This window comes from Antedon bifida, chromosome 4, assembly GCF_963402885.1.
Source record: "Antedon bifida chromosome 4, ecAntBifi1.1, whole genome shotgun sequence".
In the NCBI taxonomy this organism is placed as follows: domain Eukaryota; kingdom Metazoa; phylum Echinodermata; class Crinoidea; order Comatulida; family Antedonidae; genus Antedon; species Antedon bifida.
This window is the reverse complement of record NC_136229.1, coordinates 2,692,976-2,704,209: the sequence shown is the minus strand read 5'-3', so window position 1 is coordinate 2,704,209 and position 11,234 is coordinate 2,692,976. Positions and strand designations below refer to the sequence as shown.

The window sequence follows — 11,234 nt, the reverse complement described above, 5'->3', positions numbered from 1 at the left end:
CAAACTTTATGTGACTTTATGTGATGTTCCCATATATGGACATAATGATGTCATATCACTACCATACAAGTACAAGTATTTTATTTTAAATTAATTTGATTATCATTTATTATTTCTTTGATACATGCTTACTAAATTTTATTTTATTTTTTAAAATTTTATTTTATTCATTTCGGCAATAAACATAAGATAATAATCACAAAACAATATTTATTATTTCTTTGATACATGCTTACTAAATTTTATTTTATTTTTTAAAATTTTATTTTATTCATTTCGGCAATAAACATAAGATAATAATTACACAACATAGAAATATATATATATATATGAATGAATTTGTACTATTTGAAGTGTGAACAATTAAATAAATGAAAGATTTAGGCATATCACTACCCTATTTGGGAACACCACACATTTTTTTGTCAAATTAATTTGATAGTGTAGACGGAGCTTAAGGGTTTTTGGTTAAATCTAACAGTTTATTTTGTTTTTTTTAATAAGTAAAATCATTATTTTTGTAATTGTTTGCCAAAATCCTATTCAAAAGTGTATTTTATACATCTTTATCATATCATATTCCACTAGCAACTAAATCCTATCAAACTCAAAACCTTATCTACTTCGTAAAACATTTTCTTTCTAAGCATTTACAAATTATTGTATATATCATAATACACCAAGAAATTACTAATTTAAAGGTTCATTTTTATGTGTGCCGCGGCACACTATTGATAAGATGAATTGGAAGAACATGATCGTCGGCGGTCTGCTCACTTGAAATTAGATAATAATTCACTGATGAATGGAGTACATATTCAGAGAAGACACATTTAAAATTTGAAATCATAATGTATCTTAACAGATAAAGGAGTGTTTTTATTTAAAATGTCAGTGAGACGCCTAAAACAACACAACTTTCAGAAGAACAGGTTTGATAACGTTTTTAAGCTCTGTCTACACTATCAAACTATTTTGACAGAAAATGTGGCCAAATATGGTAGTGTGATATGCCTAAATATGGTAGTGATATGACATCATCATGTACATATAGCACATCACATTTTGTTGTCAAACTAGTTTGATAGTGTAGATAGACAGGGCATTATTATTATCAAGTTTTTATCATTATCGTATAAATAGGCCTACGTCGGTAGTCTATTGTAAAATGTCTAATGTAATAATGGTTAAGCCTAATATAGTAATGGTTGTATTGTTGCTTGTATATAGTTTAATTTTCTTTAATTTTTTTTTCTTTTTTTCTCTCATTATGTTTTCCTTCTTTTTTTTTCTTTCTTCAAATTGTTATGTTTTGTTTTTGGACCGCTGCACCGCATGTTGTGAGTGCCACCGATCCAAAGGTGAATGGGTCAACAAATAAATAAAAATAAAGTAATTATGTTAATAGCGGATGCAATACAATGCACGGAAAAGTAATAGTTTGAACAAACACATTATGGCATAGAATGTGTTTACACAACACTGACTTATTATATCGCCCACTGTAAGCAAAGTAAATCAAACACAATGTGTAAGAATTATGCAGTTACATTTACGAGAACCAAAGTTTTGAGAACTTTCCCTCAAAAGCAATCGAGTATTATTATTTTAATATCTTTGATGGTATGGGTATTTTATCGTATCCGACTAGACTTGCCCCAAGTCTGTAGTTATTTCGAGGCTTTTCGATGTTTGTCTGAAATACAAGCTCAAGTAGTACACGTATGAAACGCCATATGTGCCCAAATATTTATCTTTTAACTAATATTAAGTCAAAGCTCCGTCTGGAACCCAGACTATTATCCGAGGTTCGTCTCTACTTTCATCACAAAATAAAATTGCACCACTGCCTCGGAATAATTAAGATACCAGACAATCAATTTGTAATTCAGGCGGATGGTAGGCTTAGGCCTATACGTCCCTGTTTTAACTAACTGCCGTGTTAGTGGCTTATACACATTTTGTACGCGACAGATGAAAACATTAATGCGCGCGGACACGTTGATGATAGGCCTAGCTGCTCTCGTCAACTTCGTCTGTGTGTGCAGAGTATCACTGGGTGCTTTTAGAACCAACCACTGAGAAGAGCAATGTATATTTTTCTGTTTACGTTTTAAAAAAAGAGGCGGGTTGTAATGAATTTTGTCATTACACGGGATATCTAATTTAATAGATGATACTTACAGCCGAGATTAAATTACATTGGGAAGAGGATTTCGAACACTGTGTCTGTGACATGATACTTAATGTAGTAACCACGTGGAACATAATACTTTTTAAGTAATATACACTCTACATAAAGAGCTAATACTCATAAATACGATATCCATAACATTAAAACGTCATCTGATAGACATTATGATGAATGTAAATACGAATATTGTGAGTTGATAGCTTCTTGATTTAACAAGATGTAGGACATGTTGTGTTGATTTGAATGAGGATTATTGTTACATAAATTAAATAAAGCAATCTTGCACGAAAAAAACATATTTTTAAGAAAATAAACTTCCCTAAAAAGAACATTTCATTATTGTAATTTAACAGTTTTAAAATAGTTAGATAATTAGAAGTTTGACCTGATTTGACCTGAGTAAAATATCCGTAGACAGCCTTAATTCGCAACAAACACAATCTCCATTTTGCATAAAATTCTAGTTCAACAAATTCCTCAGTTACTTACAATAAACCGTTGATATTAATAATTCTGATTCCCTAAAGCTAGTGTGATGTATCCAAATATGATCGTGATATACCTAAATATGGTAGTGACACATATATGGGCACATCACATCTGTTACACAAAGTTCGACAGTGTAGACAGAGCTTTACAGGTTAGCTGTTGTAAGTTGTAATGTCCTAATTATTCAGAGATTTCAAACGCTGTACTAACGACACAAACGAATAACAATGGGTAAATATAACGCCGATTTTTATTTTAAGCTTTTGAGCTCTGTAAATTTTATTTTTTATTGTTTGACATTTCCTTTCTAAGACGCACATGCTAATTGGTTTGAAATCGATCGAATTGATCTTTCGATGCTTTCAGATTGTGCTCTTTAAAACTCTGTCTACAAACTAGTTTGACAAAAAGCGTGATGTGCCCATATTGTAGTGATATGACATCATCATGTCCATATATGGGCATAGCACATTTTTGTCACATAAAGTTTAATAGTGTAGACAGAGCTTAAGGGTCGAACCATGTCAACTTTTTTTACTGCAGTTACTGCAGTAAATCTATTTTATTTTTGATCCGTAATACATTTTACATTTTCGTTGTCGGAGTTAAATGTTCAATACAGACAAAACAAAAAATGTTACATAATTATATAATGTGTTTTATAAAAAAGAATCATCATGTCAAAGTGAAATCATTTTAGTAGGCAGGCACGTACGGACGTAAGTATTCCGAAATATAACACATTACTAAAATGAGACTCGGTGGTCTAATTGTATCCGAGTTTGTATCTTGTTGGTGCAACTTTACCAATTTGGCTAATTTGATCTTTACGGGTTATACTTCAGAAAGTTTATATTGACTATAATTAAATGTAAAGCTCTGTCTACACTATCAAACTTTATGTAACAAAAAAATGTGCTCATATATGGACATGATGATGTCATATCACTACCATATTTAGGCATATCACTACCATATTTGGGCATATCACTACCATAATTGGGCACATTACACTTTTTTTGTCAAACTATTTTGATAGTGCAGATAGAGCTTAACACAGTAAGTAATTTTTTTTCATAGTTGTATAAAGTATCTAGGTAAACACGTTCGTCTATGGACTTATTGCTCTCATATATAGAGGGTATGTAGATTTATAATTATAGACACGCTGTTTCTATTGTTATATTTCTTTTATTCCTGTCCACCCAGGCAGCACTTGCCAACTCATATGCTATGACTTTATCCAAATTCCCTCACTTGCACTGATGAAGGGCTAGTGTTGCCCGAAAGCTCTGCTAACTTTTCTGGCTGTTTACTTTATCGTTTTGATTTAGCTTTTCGCTTTTTTATTTGTATCTCCATTGAGATCCAGCCACTGATACCCACAGCATTGTCATTTTTTTCAGTAATTTGCCTTTGGATTTATATAATTATAGACGTATATTATTCAATGTGTTTAATTGCCTATAACGAGATTCAGAATTGTAGAGCTATCTGAACAATACAAATTGATTACTCGAGATATTTCTGCCAAACAATAGCTCATCTAAACAAAGACTTGATCAGCCACACGTGTAGATCATCAACATCCAATTACGTAAAAGGTAAACCTTTTAGATAATACGTTAATTTATATATTGTATAGTCTATGTATAGCATCACTATTCTATGTTTAAGCTTGATTCCCACTAGGACGTAACGCAACGACGTAAACGCGACGTAAGCAATTTAACCAATCACAAGCGATGGATTATCCGAATCTTCGCTTGTGATTGGTCAACTCGCTTACGTTGCGCTTACGTCTTTGCGTTGCGTCCTAGTGGGAACCAAACTTACGTATAAGACATAATGAACACGGAAATCTTTCAAATAAAGAACCAAATATGGATATGCATTCACTTACAACTTACCTATTTTAGCTAAATACATTGCAACAATGATATGTGTTTTATTAATAAGAACTTCTATGAGTAGGCCTAAATGCATAATGATATTGGTCAATCTATTGGTCAATCTATTGGTCAATCTATTGCTACTTAGTAGGCCTATTGAATGTTGTCAGTGCCACCACTTTAAACGCAAGTTAAAGACAAGAGAATTACAAACGCGCGCAGATGACTGTACAAAAAGCGTGGCAGAGCCATATATAGGCCTAGAGAGAGTTACGACTTTGCGTTCACGGATTTTAGAAAGTCACGTGGTGTGCACGCCGGCCATGTTTGTGTCCAACTATGCCTATGTAGTCGAGTGTATGTGTATGGAGTCGAGTCATTTGCTTAAAAATTGTATAACATTCACAAGGCTTTAAATATCGAATTTAATATCAAAACAATCAATTTGTTTAAAGGTTTTTGTTAAGATAATAACGAAATCATAAAGTTACTGCGAACATGATTTTAAACAACAAAATGTAAAAACAATGCATTACTATAGAGAATCGCTGTACAAACTAAACGCGCACGCGTAGAGCGTGCATGGAGCGCACAACCAGAGCCGTTCCGAAATTTCTATTTTATTTCATATACGTTCGCTGTAAACTGAGATCCCGACGCGCACGCGCACCCTCATATCGGCGCCATCGTTTGGAGACGGCGTGCACCCGAACGATCATGGAACAAAAATCACTTGCAATACAAGAAGATGTGCTGGAGATTTCTGCTGGAAATGTAACATTTGCAGCTACAACTCCACTTGTACAGCATACGGTGGCTAAGCCCACCAAAAAGGCCAGGAAGGCGGGGTCTAGCTGTACTATTACTAGGCCTCCTAAAGAAGGTAATACGCATAGCAACAGCGATGCCGTTGCTATCGCCGGGCCATCATGCACTAACGTGCTGCAGCCTAATCAACAGGTCGGAGTAGGCCTGAACTATGAGGCTAGGGTTGAAAACCTTGAGCGGTTGGTTGAGCAGCAGGTTAAAGAGACGAAGGCTGCTCAACAAATAAATGAGTCAACGCACGACCTTTTATCTCAGTTGATGACACAAATGTCATCACAATGTCACAACAATGAATATGATGACAGTAGCTCGGTGGTTAGCCTCACGAGTAACATTTACGATAGGCATCATCAGTACGAACGTGATGTGTCTGACCTGGAGGAGGGGGAAGTAACAGGTACACAACAATCCAAGAAGGATGAAAATCCTGAGCGGCCAGCCACTAATAGTAATAGTAAGGTCAAAGGCCCACTTCCTCCGGGTTTTGCAGCAAGATTTGCTGTTTCTAACGAATTGGCACCAGCAGTCAGCCAAGAGTTGGCTGACACGCTAACATACTTATTGCACTCGCATATGAGTGAGAGTGTAATGACCGAGCTGATCAAAAGCTATCCTATACCGGAAAATCTAGAGGCCCTAATGGTGCCAAAGGTCAATCCAACTATTTGGGATTCCATTACACCAAGGGCACGGTCTAACGATCTAAAATTTCAAAAGGTACAAAAACCTTTGATAAAGGGAATTACCGCCCTTGCTAAATTAGTTGATGGAAATGAGTCATCGGAGATAGCACAGGACACAATCGGCCTACTTGCCAATGCGAACTTCGAGTTACTTGCACTTCGTAAGGAGATGTTGAAACCGGAAATAAATGCCAGATATACTCATTTATGTAAACCCAGCATTAAGCCTACAGAGTATTTATTTGGTGACCTGAGTACTACAGTTAAAAAACTGGATGAGGAAAGGAAGGCTACGGCAGGCTTATTTAATTTTAAGTCGTACCAACCAAAGACCAGGTCCAACAACTACAGATACCAGCCATACAATAGAAATGGCAAACCTTTTTTAGGTCAAACCCGGCGACACAAATGGTCAACAAACAACTACAACCAGACCAAATTTTATCAGGGGAAAAAGGACCTAAAACAACAGCCGAAGAGGTATGAGTCGATTGATAATATAAGTATTTCTCCTAACAATAAGGTTAACAAACATAATAACCTTGACATAGTAGGAGGTCGACTCAGGTCATATATACATAGGTGGAAAAAATATACTTCGGATCCATACATCCTAAATGCGGTTTCAGGATATAAAATAGAGTTTGATAAAGCCATACCCTACCACCTAAAAGGAAAAATACCTCATCCATACAAACTCAGCAACATGGATATGGAGGCTATTGATGATCAAATAGTTAAATTGATATCAAAAGGGGTGGTCAAACCAGCCATGTATGAACATGACCAGTTTGTATCAAATATTTTTACAAGGCCAAAGAAAGATGGAGGGTTCAGAATGATATTAGACCTCTCTAAATTAAATGAATATGTGACATACAAACATTTCAAAATGGAAATGTTTGGAAATGCATTGACACTAATTTCACCAGGTGTATATATGACGTCAGTCGACCTCAAAGATGCATATTTTACTGTACCCATAGCAGAGTCGGACACTAAATATTTAAAATTTGTTTGGAAAGACAACCTGTATAAGTTTGTCGCATTGCCTAATGGGCTTAGCTCAGGGCCTAGACTTTTCACGAAATTATTGAAGCCCCCAATTGCGTTTTTGCGCAGCAGAGGGCATATTCTGTTGGTTTACATTGATGACATTTTGTGTATAAACCAGTCAGAAGACTTGGCCGGCGGTACCGCCAGGGAAACTAGTGAACTTCTAGCCTCATTGGGTTTTATCATTAATAGAGAAAAATCAGTAATGAATCCTACGCAGATCATAACCTTCTTGGGATTTGAAATAAATTCTATAAGTATGACGGTTTCCCTTCCATATCACAAGAAGGAGGAAATTAGAGTTCAAAGTAAACACATACTTACATTAAGTCATACTACCATTAGGAAAGTTGCGCAATTTTTAGGCAAAATTATAGCAACACTACCTGCTGTAGAGTATGGAAAGCTTCATTATAGGGCACTAGAGAAGGAGAAAATACTAGCTCTAAAAATAAATAAAGGCCATTACGATAGGCCTATTAGTATTTCCGTCAATGGACGGGACGATATTCTTTGACAGACGCTAGTAGTCTAGGCTGGGGTGCCACTGATGGACATACCCACACAGGGGGAAGGTGGATAAACAAAGACCTAGACATTGCATATGCTACAGGGGCACTAAATATTAATTACTTAGAATTGCTGGCTGCTTTTTTCGGCCTTAAAGCATTGTCCCGTGAGAGAAAAGCTAAGCACATAAGGTTGAAGGTTGATAATACCACGGCAGTAGCTTACATAAACAACATGGGCGGCGCAAAATCAATTGCGTGCAATAAAATTTCAAAAGCCATCTGGTCTTGGTGCATTGAGAACAATTTTTGGATAAGTGCAGAATACATCCCAGGTAGAGATAATATAATAGCTGATGCAAAGTCTCGTCAGTTTAAAGATGAGACAGAATGGATGCTTAACAAAGAATTGTTTATAAAAATCACTAAAACATTCGGCGAACTGGATATAGACCTATTCGCTTCTAGGCACAATGCACAGCTTCCGAAATATATATCATGGAAACCGGACCCAGATTCAATTGGTATCGATGCATTTCTACAAAATTGGTCCTCTGCCAAGCTCTATGCTTTCCCGCCGTTCTGCCTTATAGGTAGATGTTTGCAAAAAATATTGACAGATAATGCCATAGTTATCATGGTGGTCCCAAACTGGCCAACACAGTATTGGTATCCTAAATTACTATCAATGATGGTTGGGGAACCACTGAGGTTTAAGAATACCAAACATGCCTTAACATTACATGGTTCAGATGATTGTCATCCCCTTTATAACAGACTTAACCTTTTTGCCTGCAGGCTATCAGGGCGGAACTCTACAACAAAGGAATAAGCAATACTGCAGCAGACGTCATTCTGCAATCCTGGAGACGGTCAACGTGGAAGCAATATAACTCACAGCTAACAAAATTTATAGACTTTTGTGAAATCACATGGCAACAGCTAAACACCGGTCACGTCCTCGATTTCTTGATAAAGCTGAAGGACGAGGGCTTAGGCTATAGTACTATCAGTATGGCGAAAAGCGCAATTGTAAACTTTCTCGAAATCTTAGATATAAACATGAAGGAGTCTATTGAACTGAAAAGATTTATGAAAGGGTTATTCAATTTTAACCCACCGACTCCAAAATATGCACAAATTTGGGATGTTCGCTTAGTTACAGACTATCTGAGGCGAACAATTAACGACGATACATTATCGCTTAAAGAATTTACCATAAAAGTAGCATTGTTATTAGCATTATTCTCCTCAAGTAGGCTTCAAACCTTATATAATTTCAAATTTTCAAATATGAATATCGAGAATGAAGCAATCACCTTTTACATTTGTACATTACTAAAAACTAGCAGACCAAACAATACAGGTCAACTGGTGGTTTTCCACAAAAGTGAAGACCCTGCCCTATGTCCGGTCAGAACAATTCTAAAGTACAGGGAAAAAACTAGTAATTTAAGGGAAAATAAGGACAGATTTTTTATATGTCATAAGAAACCGTATGCCGAGGCATCAAAAGACACAATTGCTCGATGGATAAGGACAGGTTTATCAGAAGCAGGAGTAGATACAACAAAATTTAAAGCCCATTCGGTCCGAGCGGCTGCATCTTCATCAGCAAAATTAAGGAATGTCCCGGTTGACTTAATAATGAAAACAGCTGGGTGGAGAAACGAACATACACTAAACAGATATTATAATAAGCCTATAAAATTTGTAGAAAATCCGTCATTTCAACAGGCACTGTTGAGAAAAGTTGATTCATCAACTCATTAATATTGGTTGTGTTTGTTGTTGGCTACTACAAATAGCCCCTGTTTGCATTTTGAACCAGTTTAATATTGTTGTTTAGTTTTCTAATTGATGGTTTTAAAACGTTGGACTATTGATTATAAGCAAAATAAATGCTTTATTATTAATACAACACGATAGTTGTCATATTTAAGTTGCCCGTTAGGCAAACATCCTTATGAATGAATGTAGACTTTTGGAAATAAAGTTGTTTTATTGAAACTAACATTTCCGTCAATTATTTGGTTTACAGTTCAAACATGTTTCCAGAGTTGGCTTTAAACATCTCAGTTTACAGCGAACGTATATGAAATAAAATAGGAAGATTAAACGAGACTTACCTGTAAGTTGAAGTTTGATCACTATTTTATGAATATGTGAGTGAGGTGTAAACTGCCCGCCTCAACCCACCCCAAGTAAAACAATTATTATTATAGAACAATGCAGGTTATCATATATATACTTATCGCTGCAAATTATTACTCTGGACATGTTTGATTTAAAGTATGAGGGTGCGCGTGCGCGTCGGGATCTCAGTTTACACCTCACTCACATATTCATAAAATAGTGATCAAACTTCAACTTACAGGTAAGTCTCGTTTAATCTTCCTATTTTTGTTGTTTTAAATCATGTTCGCAGTAACTTTATAATTTTTTTATTTTAACAAAAACCTTTAATCAAATTGATTGTTTTGATATTAAATTCGATAATTAAAGCCTTTTGAACGTTATACATTTTCAAAACAAAAGACTCAACTCCATACGCTACATAGGAATAGTTGGACACAAACACGGCTTCTAATCCATTCAATGACGTAACTCTCTCTATATATGGCTCTGAAGCGTGGTTCCCACTAGCGACGCAACGCAGCTACGTTTTGACGCAAAGTGCTGTATTGCGTAATCACAAGTGGGAACCGACGACGCAACAGTGCTGCAAACATCGCAGATTTTATTTCACGCAGGCGGGGGCAAACATAATTATCGGAAGGGCATTTTCTTACGTTGCGTAGGTTGCGTTACGTTGCGTCACTATTGAGAACTACGCTTTATAGTACTAACGTACGTAGTAGAAAATTCATCTGATACGACGTAATGCATAAACTCACTTAACGTACTACGTGTCAAACGTATATTATGTGGATTCGTTACATATGTACAACTCAAACGCACAGTATAGTAAAGTTACCAATTTGCGCCAATGGTATATCATGCTTTTGCATAATAAATACACATACATAAACGCGAAAATACGTGCGTACACACCCCAAAAACTAACTAGTACTAACCTCACGTAACGGATCACAAACTTCATTCTTTTGGGACGCTAACGTGAATCCACACTGTAATGTAAATCTCATAACGGAAATCAACGAAGTTATTGCCAGTAACGTCGGAACTGAAAATGGGAGCATTGTGTAACAAGAAAATATTATAAAGATTACACACCATTCAAAATCTAAGAAAAAATTATACAAAAAGCACTGGTAGATGATGACGGACATGTTCATCTCAATCGCTAATAATATCCAAGTTAGAATACCAAGCAAGCGAAGTTTCTTTAGAGAAAGTTTTTGATATAGTAGAAGAAATATAAATAGAACGAGATTACACATAGTCAACACTCCTGAGGCCACGGAAAGTCCATGAAATTTCTTTTTAAAGAAAACAACGATTAAAAGAGCTTTTGCTAGCATTTCAATTACATGTAAGACCATTAATGATCGCTGTCTCTGTTTCAAAAAGTAACGTTGGTAAAGATTCTCAAGATGGCTAGATCTAAAATCACATTTCA

The 11,234-nt window shown here is 35.7% G+C and overlaps 1 protein-coding gene across 1 annotated transcript; it reads left to right on the top strand.

The window, feature by feature from the left end:
* Positions 1-5,292: 5,292 nt before the first annotated feature.
* LOC144841397 (uncharacterized) lies at positions 5,293-8,564 on the top strand. Its single transcript, XM_078697718.1, has 2 exons — positions 5,293-6,566; positions 8,450-8,564. The coding sequence occupies exons 1-2, from the start codon at positions 5,293-5,295 to the stop codon at positions 8,481-8,483; spliced, it is 1,308 nt and encodes a 435-aa protein (XP_078553844.1). The 3' UTR covers positions 8,484-8,564.
* The last annotated feature ends 2,670 nt before the right edge of the window (positions 8,565-11,234 follow it).

What these genes read in the sequence shown, in the direction of transcription:
- LOC144841397 (XM_078697718.1), top strand. Translation starts at nt 5,293, where the DNA reads ATGGAACAAAAATCACTTGCAATACAAGAAGATGTGCTGGAGATTTCT. An exon ending in CTAAAACAACAGCCGAAGAG is followed by an intron (nt 6,567 to 8,449) that starts GTATGAGTCGAT and finishes TTTTGCCTGCAG; the next exon opens with GCTATCAGGGCGGAACTCTA.